Source organism: Oncorhynchus keta, chromosome 1 (genome assembly GCF_023373465.1).
Source record: "Oncorhynchus keta strain PuntledgeMale-10-30-2019 chromosome 1, Oket_V2, whole genome shotgun sequence".
In the NCBI taxonomy this organism is placed as follows: Eukaryota; Metazoa; Chordata; class Actinopteri; order Salmoniformes; family Salmonidae; genus Oncorhynchus; species Oncorhynchus keta.
Window position 1 is genome coordinate 40149564 of NC_068421.1, and position 15098 is coordinate 40164661.

At 42.8% G+C, this 15098-nt stretch overlaps 2 protein-coding genes across 5 annotated transcripts; both read right to left on the minus strand.

The window, feature by feature from the left end:
* Positions 1 to 73: 73 nt before the first annotated feature.
* On the minus strand, positions 74 to 5751 carry LOC118384956 (14-3-3 protein epsilon-like). Of its 4 annotated transcripts, none has more exons than XM_035771698.1 (7): positions 5462 to 5751; positions 4055 to 4254; positions 3689 to 3795; positions 3125 to 3331; positions 2843 to 2979; positions 2330 to 2377; positions 74 to 1067 (listed from the first exon to the last, which is right to left on the minus strand). In XM_035771698.1, the coding sequence occupies exons 1-6, from the start codon at positions 5523 to 5525 to the stop codon at positions 2370 to 2372; spliced, it is 723 nt and encodes a 240-aa protein (XP_035627591.1). In that variant the 5' UTR covers positions 5526 to 5751; the 3' UTR covers positions 74 to 1067; positions 2330 to 2369. The 4 variants fall into 4 exon arrangements, with proteins under 4 accessions (XP_035627591.1, XP_035627599.1, XP_035627583.1 ...); XM_035771706.1 differs by having other exon boundaries at positions 74 to 1070; XM_035771690.1 differs by lacking the exon at positions 2330 to 2377.
* A 2737-nt stretch (positions 5752 to 8488) lies between these two features.
* LOC118384947 (adapter molecule crk-like) lies at positions 8489 to 14463 on the minus strand. Its single transcript, XM_035771670.2, has 3 exons — positions 13923 to 14463; positions 13026 to 13588; positions 8489 to 11519 (listed from the first exon to the last, which is right to left on the minus strand). The coding sequence occupies exons 1-3, from the start codon at positions 14140 to 14142 to the stop codon at positions 11382 to 11384; spliced, it is 921 nt and encodes a 306-aa protein (XP_035627563.1). The 5' UTR covers positions 14143 to 14463; the 3' UTR covers positions 8489 to 11381.
* Positions 14464 to 15098: the final 635 nt, after the last annotated feature.

Here is a 15098-nt window from a genome sequence, read left to right on the forward strand (position 1 = left end):
AAAAGCCCAAAAAAAAAAAATCAAGAAGCATGAATTCATCATTTGATGTAATCAACACCAACAGACATTTCGGTATGTTTAATTTAGATTGTTTAATGTTAATTCCATGCTGTGTTTCAGTAAGAACAATACAGATTGTGGCTCCAGTCAGATATCCAGTAGTACAAATTAGCTGTAAGTTACACATAATGAAGCTAAAAGAAAAGGAAAACATTGAGCTATATAAAAGGAGGGGAAAGAGGCAGAAAATTAATGAACTCATGCAGGCTTGAAATCATCTATTTAGAACCCTGTCATCTTGCAACAGAAGCCAGTCGAGAACTGTCTGTAAACGCAACGCTTCCCCTGATTTTTACAGCTACCAGCCCTCATCTGAAATCAGCAATTATTTGCAATACAGTATTTAGCACAACATACAATCCAAAACATCACAATAGAATCACTATGGTGTAAAAGTTAAGCATTTTGCTCCACGTGGATATCAAGAATTTTGCCAACTTCCTCTGATAAACTAGGTTCACGAAAGAGGACTTTGTTTAGACTTGCCCTTAAAAAGGATTAATGATTTGCATCTCTCACTAACAGAAATATTACAGCTCCCACAACTAATAGACATATCAGTAATAAAAGTTAATTTCTGTAATTACATTAAGAAAAAAAAAAATCTCAAAATACATCCAGCAACTGATAAAATAGAGGAAAGAGCAAAAACAAAACAAAATTAAAACAATAATGAAAACAAAGAATGTTTTCAGAACTGCATGTACCAAGAAAAATAAACCAGGGACTCTTTGCCTTTCCAAAATTGTATTTATTGTCTCAATTAAGTGGTATTTATATTTTAATTGAATTAAAGGGCAAAAAAAAAAAAAAAAAAAAAGAATAACAATGACTGATTATTTCTAAGACCATGTGGCCAGAGAGCTGCTGAGGGCCGCGGTCACTTGGGCGTGGCGGCCACAGTTTTTTGTGTGTGGGGGTGGGGGTGGGGTCTCAGGTTGGCTGTATAATGTCTCACTGGGGCTCGTCCTCCACATCTTGCAGCGCCTCTTTGTTCTGTTCTTCACCTGCTTGAAAACAAGAGAAATGGACAGTGAGGGCTGGGCTTTCAGGTTATGTACACCAGAGACAATCCTCTGTCTAGGTGATCAGACTCAGTGGCCAAACATCAAACATATTGAGATGCTGTGGAAGTATTGCATTACTCCTGTGCAAGTTTTAACCGACAATCTCCAAAGTTACAGGTGGACAGGCCGAAGTGAGCCCAGCAGTGGTTTCATTCAGTGTCAAACATCTTAGCACATGCAGTGAAACGTCAACCACCATTTACAACCTTGTAGGCCATATCAAAAGAACTACTGCAGCGCTTCAATCAAATAAAGACAACTCTTATAGTAATTATTATTAAATAGCTATAAAATGAAACGTCCTATATAGGCCCTACTTGACGACAACCTGACAGATGACTTCCGTTTACAATTGAGAAGCGTTTGATTTGCCAATTTCCCCATAGCCTACTCATTCCATGATTTATAAGCCATCTAGCGAACACCGTGACATCCAATCTTTAAATCCCTCGACAGATCTGCCCAAGACTCACCTGCACCCCAGTATTCTATTCCAACACAAGCCACTCTATTGTACTGGCATTCCGTCGTTAGTGAGACAGTTGTCTAGTTGTGTCATGCTACAGGACGCCAGGCAGACAGAATGACAGAGCAGAGCGATTATGGGACTGGATGTAGATGTATGTCACCCAGTCAAAGACAGACAGGATATCCCACACAGCCTCAACAGTTGGTGCCATGCTGTTAAGTCCTCCGGTCTCCACAATACACGGCTCTGACAATAGCTACGGAGATCAAGCACTGTACGTCAACGGATCAGGCAGGCGACTACAGAGCGCCCGACTCTACACACAAACCCACGTTCTAACTTGGTGAGACACCTCGCAGCCCCACAGAGAAAGATAGTTACCGTGTTACCTACAGAGCTGTCCTTTACTGGACCTAAAATGGTTCCAGCTGAAAGACGATACTCGCTCACCAGTATAAAAAACAAAACAATAAATCGGTCAGCTGTCCAAGACATGTGGAAATCATAAGAAAAAGACATTCGCTCCAGGTTACCTTCAAACTAAATGCATTACTGATACACCGGGGCTAAAAAAATCCCTATGTAGAAAGACAGATTGATAAGACACGCAGTGTGTGAACATACAACTTTCCCGGTGACACAAACCAAATGGGTGAGCGGCATTGCAGTGAGTTAGTAGTGAAGGGGGACAGAACAAAAGATTCAAACCAAGGGAAGGGCAGAAAACACTTACAAAGTACAGATTATGGGAAATGAACAGCTGTTTTGCTCCTTTAGGACTCTACACAGATAGAAGGAGAGAGGAGAGATGAGTTGTGGACATTAAGATGAAGGTTAAAGAAGCTACAGCACGAGAGGGCAGAGAGGGGACCACTAAGCAATGCAGAAGGAAGTGAAAGGTCGAAAGGCACAAGGTTGGGTTAGAGACGGATGGAGACGTTAAGAGTGTGTGTAATGATCCACGTCAGCAGCTCTGAAAAGAGACGAATTACCAACAGCACACACCTATAGGAAACACAGTGCTACTCTTTTCTGGTAGGATAGCATCCGTTCACCAACGTTGTAATGGGCATACAAAAAAAATAGCAGAGGCAAACTGCTGTAATATTGTAAATATACCTCAGACTGGAAGAAATGAAGGAATTGAGCATGTCCCCTCAAAACAGCAATTTCCCCATTAATAACATTACCAACTTCCTCCATGCATTGGAAAAATCCAAGTGGGTGAGCTCTCACTCACGCTTACCATCTCCCTGCATGTCTGAAGTCCATAGTGTCAGGTTGTCACGTAACAACTGCATGATTAGTGTGGAGTCCTTGTAGCTTTCTTCGCTCAGCGTGTCCAGCTCTGCGATGGCATCATCGAACGCAGCCTTCGCCAACCTGCAGAACAAAACACTGGTCTTAATGTCGCACTCGTGTCAAGGAAATAAGTCAACTTACTGAACCGTTTGAGCACACATGATCAACAGCCTAATTAGAGCTCTAAATTAGAAGTCTATCGAGGAGAGAGGTGCCAGGTACTTGCCTGCACGCGCGGTCGGGTGAATTGAGGATTTCATAGTAAAATACGGAGAAGTTAAGAGCGAGGCCTAGGCGAATGGGGTGTGTCGGTGGCAGTTCGATCATGGCGATGTCGCTAGCAGCTTTGTAGGCGACCAAACTGTTCTCTGCAGCCTCCTTCCGGTCGTTCCCGGTAGCAAACTCAGCCAGATACCTGTGGTAATCGCCTTTCCTGAGGGAAGAGCAAGACAGAGAAGAATCAGTGGGCCAACATGGTGTAAAAGACAAAGGCTCCGTGAAAACATGGGCCCATGTGAAAAACAACTATGTTCCCAAACTCAGGGCCGTGACAACCTAAAGCATCTAGGGGATGGGTCCGATTCAATGACCAACGAATGGAGTAAATGTTAGAAAAGCAGGAATTCCTGATTTAGCAGGAAGAACCACAATCCCTGTTCTATGCTTTATTCTAGAGCCATTAGAGTTGTGGAATACGGTTTTAATCTGGTTGTTTAAAAAACTGCAATAACCATCTATCAAGCATCTATTCCCAAACAACAAATCGACAACAAAAGCAGAGGGCTCGTACATTTTGTAGTAGAAGACCTTGGACTCTCCCGTGTTAGCAGCTGGAATAAGGTGCTTGTCCAGTACATCAAGAATGTCATTACAGATAGACTTCAGCTCGTTCTCAACCTGCAGGAGAGAGAAAAAAATAACTCAATGAATGACCAGCCACTGACACAATGTTAGGCACAACACACAGCAATACACAAATGGTATCATTCAGGTGAATTAGCCTAAATGATTTTATAATGTTCAACATTTTCTCCAGTGGAAATGCTACCATATTGCTTTAAGAGGGCTGCAGCTCAAATGCCTCTCTCATCATGTCAGATCTCTCTCGCACTACACTAATGCACTCAGAATGACTCATCCTTCTGGGCTTACTCACCGTTTGCCTGTATTCCCGGATCATTTTCAATTTGTCTTCTCCGCCCTTGTTTTCTTCCCTTTGTTCAATACTGCTGATTATCCTCCATGATGCTCTCCTCGCCCCAATGACATTTTTGTAGGCCACTGATAGTAGGTTTCGCTCCTCGACTGTTAGTTCCACATCCAACCCGGCCACTCTCTTCATGGACTCCACCATTTCTGTGGGGGGCAGAGAGGAAGTCATAAGTAATTGGTGCTGAAAGATCAGATCCAATGTAAAACTAGGGGACAACATTTGAGGACTTCACATTACAGACCTTTCTTATGCTGAAGTTACAGATTATAATTTCTGTATTCACAAAGCATCTCAGAGTAGGTTCTGCTAATCATTTTTGCCTAATCAACCATCATTAATATGATTATAAGGACAGGTGAGACCTGATCCTAGCTCGGCATGCCTACTCTGATGTGCTTTATGAACACAGGTTCTGGATAATACAATCTTGGGAGGTTGCATCTGCTGCAAAATGTAGGCTTACATTTTGCATGAACATACACACAGTTACAAGGTACATAATCATACCTTTAAGAAACCGGTAGTTACGTCAATGTCAAGAATGAAAGCCGCACGTCTGAAGAATCGCGTTTGATTTGGGGGTGAAATGAAGCTGGTTTTTATTTCGGGGCAAATCAAAGTTGCATGTGGCCAGGGTTCAGTAATCTGACCGACATGATCATGCCTTGTAATCACACATCTAAAAACAGCTTCATGCCAATTGACAGACATGTTCTCTCACTAACTGAACTACGTCAAAATTGCTTATCATTGGGGCGTCGGTTTTATTTAAGGTCAGCCGTCGATTCGTCACACCCAGATAGCAGGCTATAACGTTGGACCACGAGAATGTTCGCTAACGTGGGTATTTGGCTGGCCAACAGATGTACATAGTGATCTCATGTTATATTATAGCTAGTAATGTAGTATAAACTTAAATTGGCTGACATTGTTCGGGAAAAGTAATCCCCACATAGGTCCTGTAGCACAGCTAACGTTAGTTTGCTAACGCGCTAGTTAGCTAGCTAACCCCCCCACCACTTGCTTACTAGCTACCTAGCTCTCGCACCATCGATAATCCGCCATTTTGTATTCTCTTTAAATTATCCATATCTTTGAACAAATCTGGACAGTTGAGTAGCTATCGTATTGGCTAATTAATGCTAGTAACACGGCTCCATAGTTAAGCCAATGAGTTAGCTCAGGCTAGCTAGCTAACGTTAGCGCACTGACATCACCATCCTCGCCCCTGCAAGAGGGAGGAGGGTGAGTGCAAGTGTTAGCTATGTTGGAAGCTACTACCGTTAGCTAGCTGGGGGGAGACAACGGCAAACATGTCCCTCCATCGAATAATACAATTGTATATCTTACCGTCATATCTTTCCGCCTGCTCGGCGAGTTTTGCCTGATATACTAGATCGTCCCGGTCGCCCATTTTGTTGCGAGTGGCGAAGTTTAGTTTAAACTGACAAATTGATAAAAATGCTCGACAGTTGCTGCTACTAGGTCAATCTGTCGGCGGGTCCTGTGAAATCAACGGATAGATCAGTGGCGTTTCCACCCCACCGGTTGTCCTGGAGTAAAAAAAAATGGCGAAAATCTCAATCCGGGAACCTATCACCCCCCTCTGAGGATCACCCCTTCCTCATAAAACCCCCTCCCATTCTTGCACGGCATGGCAACCAGTGTCTCGGGATTCCAAACATTTACACCCACATTATTATTATCATGGTGAGCATTATCACACACACACAAAATGTAAGCTGATAAGGCTTCCTCAATATTCTTATCAAGAACATCTGTACAATGGTATGGAATCAGCTTGATTATTTTTTGGTATTTGCAGTGGTATTGTTAACAAACACGCCCCCATGAAGAAAATTTGAATTAAAAACAGGTTCAGCCCCTGGTTTGACAGTGATCTTACAATAGTTACTCCAACTCAAGAATTGCATTTGGCGAAAGGCTCGGCACACGCATACTCAAGCTGACTGGCTATCGTTCAGGCAAGTGAGAAATAAGTGCACTCAGGCTATCCGGAAGGCCAAAGTCAGTTACTTTAAGGTGCAGGTCTCTCTCTCTCTCTGTGGGTCTAACCCCAAGAAGTTCTGGAAAACAGTTAAAGACCCGGAGAATAAACTCTCCTCCTCACAGCTGCCCATGTCTCTTAATGTTGATGATGTGGTTGTTACTGACAAGAAGTACATGGCTGAGCTCTTTAATCACCACTGCATTAAGTCAGGATTCCTATTTGACTCTGCCTCTTTGCACGTCCAACATTTCCTCATCTTCCACCCCTTCTAATGCGACTATCCCCGATGCTTCTCCTTTTCCCCCTGCACCGCTACAAAGTTACTCCCTGCAGGCAGTCACTGAGTCCGAAGCGCTAAAGGAGCTCCTTAAACTTGACCCCCAAAAAAACATCTGGGTCAGATAGTTTAGACCCTTGCTTCTTTAAGGTTGCTGCCCCTATCATCGCCAAGCTTATCTCCAACCTTTTTAACCTGTCGCTCCTGTCTGGGGAGGTTCCCATTGCTTGGGAGGCAGCCACAGTTCGTCCTTTATTTAAAGGGGAGATCAAGATGATCCTAACTGTTATATGGCTATTTCTATTTTGTCCCGTTAATCAAAAGTGTTGGAAAAACATGTCAATAATCAACTGACCTACTTTCTTGATGTCTATAGTATTCTCTCGGGTATGCAATCTGGTTTCTGCTCAGGTTATGGATGTGTCACTGCAACCTTAAAGGTCCTCAATGATGTCACCATTGCCCTGGAATCTAAGCAATATTGTGCTGCTATTTTTATTGACTTGGCCAAAGCTTTTGATACGGTAGACCATTCCATTCTTGTGGGCCAGCTAAGGAGTATTGGTGTCTCTGAGGGGTCTTTGGCCAGGTTTGTTAACTACCTCTCTTAAAGAGTGCAGTGTATAAATAATGTCAGAAAATCTGCTGCCTCAGCCAGCCACTGCCTGTCACCAAGGGAATACACCTAGGCTCAATCCTAGACCCCAAGCTCTTCTCAATTTATATCAACATAGCTCAGACAGCAGGAACTCACACATCCATTTATATGCAGATGATAGTCTTATACTCAGCTGATCCCTCCCTGGATTTCAAGTTAAATGCTCTACAAACCTTTCTTAGTGTCCAAAAAGCTTTCTCTACCCTTAACCTGGTTCTGAACACCTCCAAAACAAAGGTCATGTGGTTTGGTAAGAATGCCCCTCTTTACTACCTCTGAGGGTTTAGAGCCTGAGGTAGTCACCTCATACAAGTACTTGGGAGTATGGCTAGAAGGTACACTGTCCTTCTCTCAGCACATATCAAAGATGCAGGCTAAGGTTAAATCTAGACTTGGCTTCCTCTATTGTAATCTTTCCTCTTTCACCCCAGCTGCCAAACTAACCCTGATTCAGATGACCATCCTACCCATGCTATATTACAGAATCATAATTTATAGATTGTCAGGTAAGGGTGCTCTCGAGCGGCTAGATGTTCTTTACCATTCAGTCATCAGATTTGCCACCATTGCTCCTTATAGGACACATCACTGCACTCTATTCTCCTCTGTAAACTGGTCATCTGTATACCCGTTGCAAGACACTGGTTGATGCTTATTTATAAAACCCTCTTAGGCCTCACTCCCCCCCTATCTGAGATACCTACTGCAGCCCTCATCCTCAACAAACACCCGTTCTGCCAGTCACATTCTGTTAAAGGTCCCCAAAGCACACACATCCCTGGGTCGCTCCAACAAAAACACTCAAACTGGACAGTTTCTCAATCTCTTCATTCAAAGACTCAATCATGGACACTTACTGATAGTTGTGGCTGCTTTGTGTGATGTATTGTCTCTACCTTCTTGACCTTTGTGCTGTTGATAGTGCCCAATAATGTTTGTACCATGCTTTGTGCTGCTACCATGTTATGTTGTGTTGCTACCATGCTTTGTCGTCATGTGTTGCTGCCTTGCTTTGTTGTCGCCTTAGGTCTCTCTTTATGTAGTGTTTGTTGACTCGTTGTGATGTGTTTTCTCCTATATTTCTTAATCCCATGCCCCTGTCCCCACAGGAGGCCTTTTGGTAGGTCGTCATTGTAAATAAGATTTTATTCTTAACTGACTTGCCTAGTTAAATAAAAAATAAATAAAACACGTGAAACAGGCTGGCTGTGACATCTTTAACAAGTCTGGGACCAAGTTTTAGTAGAAAGGCCTGTAATAATAATAATGTTAATCAGCTGTCTGGATATTTAAATACAAATAAACACACGAGTAGGGCAACTGGCTTTTTGTAAGTCTGTTATGCATGACAAGTGAGAAAATTATGAAAAAAGCCAGTGCAATTTGATCTCATCAATTTATGACAATCAACAAGATTGCTAGGGTACAGTATTTTCATTTGCCAATCCTTTGACTTTATTTACTATGTATATCTTAACACATTACATGCTACAGAAAATAAAAAAGGTCATTTCAATTGTCTTAAAAGAATATATAGTGTTATAATACAATGGCACATTTTGATATCACAATTTCCATTCGCGGTTGCCAACCAAGCCCCATTATGAAAGGTAATGACTTACACAGGGTTACAAAAATACAATACTTTAGAATATTTATAGGCATTAAAATAAGAGCAGATTACATAAGCAACAGGCATGCACTGAGAAAATGAATGGAAAACGCAGACATGATTGAACAAATGTTAATACTGGAGTAGCTGATTACAAAAGGAACTAAAACTGTAATCACTTACATTACCAGCACAGATATTGTAACCATCTTACAAATATTCTTGAAAAACTAGATTGCTTCTTGGATTACTTTGAAATTCAGAAAGGGTTTTGGTGAAAAAAAAGAAAAAAAGACAGCTTTCTGTTTTCTCAATGACATTAAAATCAGCATTGAAAAAAGGCGCAAGTTTACGGTTGTTCCACCTGAGTGAGTTTGACCACAAGTCAGAGACCATTATGACGACACACCAAATGCATTCGACGGTTCCTTTTTATCTGCTTCTAAATGCTTATAAATGGGAAAGTACTCAAAAAGTAACTGAACATAATCAGATCATGTTACTGAGTTTGAGTCATCCAAAAGATATTACTGACTACAATTTGACAGGTAACTAGTAACTAGTAACATCTAGAAAGTAACCTACCCAACCCATAAACATAGATTGTGACATTAATTGGCAAAACAACAATTACACAGAGAAATGGTACAAGTTTGTGGGCAATGGGAAAACCCCTTTTGTTTGCGGACAATCCAATCGTTAAAAGGTTATATATTCTATTCATCTGGACTATGCAACATCAACTACCCAGAACCTACATCTAAGGCCAGCACCCAGTGTATTTTTGACGAGGTACTACATCATTGGAGTTTAACTCGTATTACCATAATCATTTCTGTACACTTCACACCCTGATAATGCTTTTAGATTTTTCACTGCTGCTTTTTGGGGGGCTAAATTACCTTCATTATATATTTTTAAAAGCCACAGACAATGAACACAGCAGAAATGACATATTGGCACAATAAAGGCAATAAAAGGGAGGGGTCAGACTTGATAAGTAATTGTAAAAAAAAAATTAAAAAATAAAATAGCTTGAAGTGCATTCTGAAAAAAACTAAACACAATTCACCTATAGCAACCTCAACACAGACTACTGTATTGATCAACACGGGCTAAGGCTCAGAGGCAGTCTAGCACTTCGGTTCTCCCAGAACCTCTCTGCCTAATGCTGTTGCAGTGCACCCTAGTGGCCAGTTCTACAGAGGACAAGGTCATCCCCTTCTCAATTCACCACCTCCTAAATCTGTGGGAAAGCACTCTAGGAGGTGAAGTTATCCAAGTGAATGTCAGGGGCACATTCAGTGGGGTGCAAAGTGTAAGAACGGTCAGATATAGGTTTAATTCATAGTGGACCAGAGATACTCATCTGCTGTGCACAGTAAACTCCTTTACATCTAACATTTGTGATGCTGTGCCAGGGTGCAAACGTTGTCCTATTTCTACATAGAGACGGAAAGATTGTCATGTGTCAACAGGTGGAATTAACTGTGATCTCTTATCAACAGAGAACACCTACTCAAAAGTTGACAATCTTAACAATAGTATGGTGGTTTGTGGATACACGCAAATTAAGTGTTTTTTTTTTGCTTGCTCTATTACACTAATTAATACGGACAGACATCGATTCTCAAAATATAGTGGATGACTGGAATCTAGAACAGAAAAGTGAGAACAGTCCGTGTCAATGACCTGCCTTGACCTCGTAACCAACGTGTACAGGAGGACAAGTAGATGCTACCGTAATCAGTTTTGAATCTTGCAAAGGAGAAAGCCAAGTCATACTAATATTGAGCATTAACGCATATGAAAATGTTGTTTAAACAGTCTATCTTTGGCTATGGTATTATATGGTATGGCAGAACATATGCGCGACCCTGGCTGATCATACACAAATAGGCATCTCCACTGTCAAGAACAAGGTGAAAAGTTAACAGTGTAAAAAATATATGTATAAAAAAAAAAGAAATGTTGTTTCAGTGATTCGGAGTGGAGCAGACAAGCAATGTTGGACAGACAAACAAATAACAAGAGATTTCACACAGACAACATAGCTGACACATTTGATGAGATCTCTGCAATAGTGGTGGACTGGCAATGTTACTTCTCAAAAAAACAATGCAGAAAAAAAAAAAAAACACGATTTTAGCATGTAATGGTCATCAACAATTTCATAAGGATATGTTCTTTTTTTTCTTTCTTACAAAAGACTACTAGTTACTTGGTCGTGGATTTGTAGCGAGGATGATAGTTTTGGGTACAATGTAGTGTTAACCTAACGGCTCTCCTTGACAGTCAGAGAAAGTGTTTCTCCGTGGGTCTCTGTGTGTACGATTCCAGTCCAAGAGAGCATTTCTACCTTGCTTTCCCTCTCCCTGAATAGCTGTCCACACACTCCCCCTCTTCCTCTTGGTAACACATAGTCACTGTCCTCGTCCCCATCAGACAAGGCCTGAGTCTTTCTTTAGAAGGGGTATATGTGGGTGTTTTGATAGAGCTGGCCATGGTGCTGAAGTGGTATAAATACTGGTGTTGTGAGTGAAGATGACACAGCGTAATGATTATCTTAACGGGACCAACTGAGGAACAGGAAGTGGCCATGAGGAGGCTGCTGATTGGCACAGGGGCGATGGTGGCAGGAGAGGGAGTGAGTGTGTGTATTTAAGGGCAGGGTAAGGGATGGGAGGAGCCCAAGGAGCCCAGTGTCCACTCTCAGCTCACCTCGTCCTCGGGGTTATTATGGTCCAGCAGCTTAACGTGGGTGAAAGGGAAGTGGCCGCGCTTGCCCTTGCACTCGCCCTCCCACTGGCCGTTCACGTTGATCTTTGTCACCTTCACCATGTCGCCCACCTGTTGGAGGAGAAGGACTCGTCAAACAGACAGACCTGGGTCATGTTCATTACGGCACGCAAACGGGAAAACACTTCAAAACAATTTTCAACGAAACACAAAAATGGGCCTTTCTGACTAGACGAGTCCAGGGAGACGCTCGCCGTTTCCGTCCGCTTGGTGCCCAACGAACACAGTGTTCACCCTGTAATGACCTTGTTGCAGTAGTTGCAGCAAGATCGCCATTTGTGAAACTTTGTATCGCAGCAGCTCGCAAACACAAACCAGTACTGCAGAGGTCCATTTGCTGGTTCACCCTGTCGGCCTCTTCATTACATTCTTCTAAAGAAAGTGAAGTACTCTCATCGACTAAGATGTGAACAGGAAGTGTGTGCGGGGGGCTAATCATTAAACCTATATACCTCCTGAGTCATACCACTGGCAAACACCTTCATGGAGGGTAAATATCTTGTTGGTGATTATCGGAGCGCAGTGCTGACAGACTCTCGGGTGAATAGAAAATCTAAACTCTGGGACCCAAAAGTATATAAAAGTTTGGCAAAAAGTCTGACATTACTTTTTGTATTTCAAAAGACAGAGGCAAAACAGACTACTTCCACCCGGTAGCTGATTCCGTCAAGACAGAAAGTGAACATCATGCATCTGTTTCACTGTCCCTTCTTCCCTCTCTCCAAGCAGGTAAAAAAAAAGAGAGAGGGGAGCAGCTGAGACTGCTGGCTTGTTGCCCAGAGGCCGCTCTGGCTCAGAGTAATGTCATTAGAGAAATTCAAGGAAATGTTCCTCTACACAAAGTATTTCCTTCCCACAACGATCTCCACTTTGGAAGCCCTCTTTCCCCTTCCGGACAGTTCGTTAAAGACAGCCAGGGAGGGAGCCTCTGGCAGCTTTCTCTAATGAACTTCAGAGCAGTTGGCTATTGATTTCACTGACTGACCACCACTCCCCATAGACTGGTTCGTATTCATTAGGGCACGCCCGTAGCAAAACGTTTTATAATGGAAAAATAAAACAAGCATTTGAAAGTCCCTCCCGGTTTTAGTCTGTCTTCTTCTGTTTGGTGACTAATGGACATGAACCAGACTAGCTTGTTTTAACAAGCCTAGCGACTGGGAAACGGAGGGGCATGCAACTGGTTAAGAAGCTGAGGAGGAAGTCACAGGCAACGAGTCACAGAGGCCACATACCAAGGCCTTCATTCCTTCCAGCAGTGAACGGAAATGGAAGACATAACTTGGAATGACCTACTGGGAGGGAACCTAGGGACTTCTCTAGATTATGACTTTACAGAAGGCATAATAAATAAAAAAGTGATTTGATTCCCTGGCCTCAATCTTGACATAATGCCAAAGGAAATCTATGTTTTACAATACCAATAATGATTAGCCTCATTGCACTGAAGGCTGTGGACAAAGGAAAATCCATGACAAAATGAAGAGGATCAAAGAATCTGACAGAGGGATGATGAAAAAAGGGAAAGAGGAGACGAGAGGACAGCTAGGTAGGTACCTCTAAGGCAAGGGCGGTCTTGTCGTAGGCATTGGGCACCCTTTTCTGGATGGCCCTGGCAAAGACGGGTCCGTTCTGCAGGTTGGGCAGAGGTGTGGGCTGGGCGTACTGGCTCGGGTCTAGCAGAGGAGGGCCCTGAACACTGGAGCCATCTACAGAGCCCACCCTCTCGGGACCCCCTGCCCCAGGGCCCCCCGAGGTGGGAGAGGCCGGTCGGTACTTCTCCACGTAGGGCACAGGGATCATCCCGGCACGCCCCTCTAAATTCTGAGCATTCCACCACTGCTCCTCAGGCTTCTCCAGGACCCGCAGGATGTCGCCCTTTCTGAAAGGAAGGTCCTCATCGTCGTTGCCTGGGAAATCAAAGACGGCACGGACAAACTCGTCTTCCAGCCGCTGCGGCGGGCCGCCAGCACCTGCGCTGACCAAGAGAGAGTGTTTGGCCTTGTTGATGGGCTCTATCAGAGTGGTGGTGTCCAGGTAGTGGATCTTGTAGAACTCCAGCAGCGAGTGGAGGGCGTCAAACTCCTGGTCCCCTATGCGGAACTGTGGAGGTACCTGGCCTGGGAGAGGAGGGTGGGGAAAGAGGGATGAGTAGAAAAGGAAATAACAGAAACCATTTCACTGGCCAAAGGTATTAGGCCTTATTCATTGCCATGTGAATTACCACATTTATGGCCCATAAAAGGCAGTCGACTAGATATTTGACGTCTGGTTAATCCAAACCTCACTGTTTGGTTGATTCACGTGTAGGAAGTTAATCTAAAGTTATGTTCCAAATAAAGCCAAATCAACGTAGAGTGTCTTGCTGGATTCATCTTTTATCATTGGGTTGCATGCGGATACCCTGGGGGCTTCTTTATTCTGCAGCCCCAAAACAAAACATGTCTCTCTTACCTGCGCCAGACTGCCGGTTGTTGCTGATGCTGTTGATTATGTAATGCGAGACTTTGGAATTCTCTGAAACTGACAGCACGTAGTCGCCTGGACTTGTAATCGAGTCTCTCACCAAAAACACTCCGTGTCTCTGTCCTTGTAAAAGTGAAACTGCCTCCTGTCTACTTAATCTACCCCAGTACCAACTTGCACGGTCCTCTGCGTCAAAATTTCCGGCCATGACTCCCACTCCAAAGTCGAGGCTTCACGGGCCTTCCCTTTGCCTCCCCTTATCCGCAAACAGCATTCAACTCATACAAAAACTTTAGCGCGGAGAACACGTTTGGAAAATAGGCGACATTCGCAACTTGCTTATGCCCATCAATTTAAAATCCACAAGCCGGTCCTCGTACAAAACGTGTCTGATCGCCTGATTGAAATGATATGTCGATTATAACTTACCCAACCCAGTTGTAAAACAGTATAATTTTGAATAATACCTTGTAACTTGCCACAAGTAACTTCAAAAAATGAAATGGCGGATCCGGGGAAACAAAACTGACCCCATTAGCCGGATATGACGTTTCTATAAATTACGTAGCAACGTGTCAGATGAGGGTGTCCATGTTGATAAGGTCAAACATTACTTTATTTTTGATAGGCTATAAAATAATAATAATAACAGTATACATTTTATTAATTAATCCAACCCATGGATTATATAATTTGTGGTCTATTTGATGGCCCATAAATCGAAAATATGATGTGCTTTAGGCCTGAAGGCCACTGGTTTCAATTATGCCCGACTACATTTATTTGTTACAGGTTTGTCAATTAAGAACAAATTCTTATTTACAATGACGACCTGTCAGGGAGCGGGCGCAGCACATATAACACAAGTAGGTAAAACAATATCATACAAACAACAGTCAAAATACACATAATGCACAGTCAGTAAAACATTCAGCAATAGGCAGCATTTAAGAGGCAGGGGGAAACATGCAGTTATCAGTTAAAGCTGCAATATGTAACTTTTTGGGCGACCAAACCAAATTCACCTAGAAATGCGAGTTATAGATCTGGCAATTGAGTTGAAAGCAAGTCTAAGAAGCAGTAGATATGTTCTATGTGGCTATTTCTATGCTTCATGTTCTGAGGTTTCATTTTTGCATCTTTAAACAGCTGAAAATACAATAT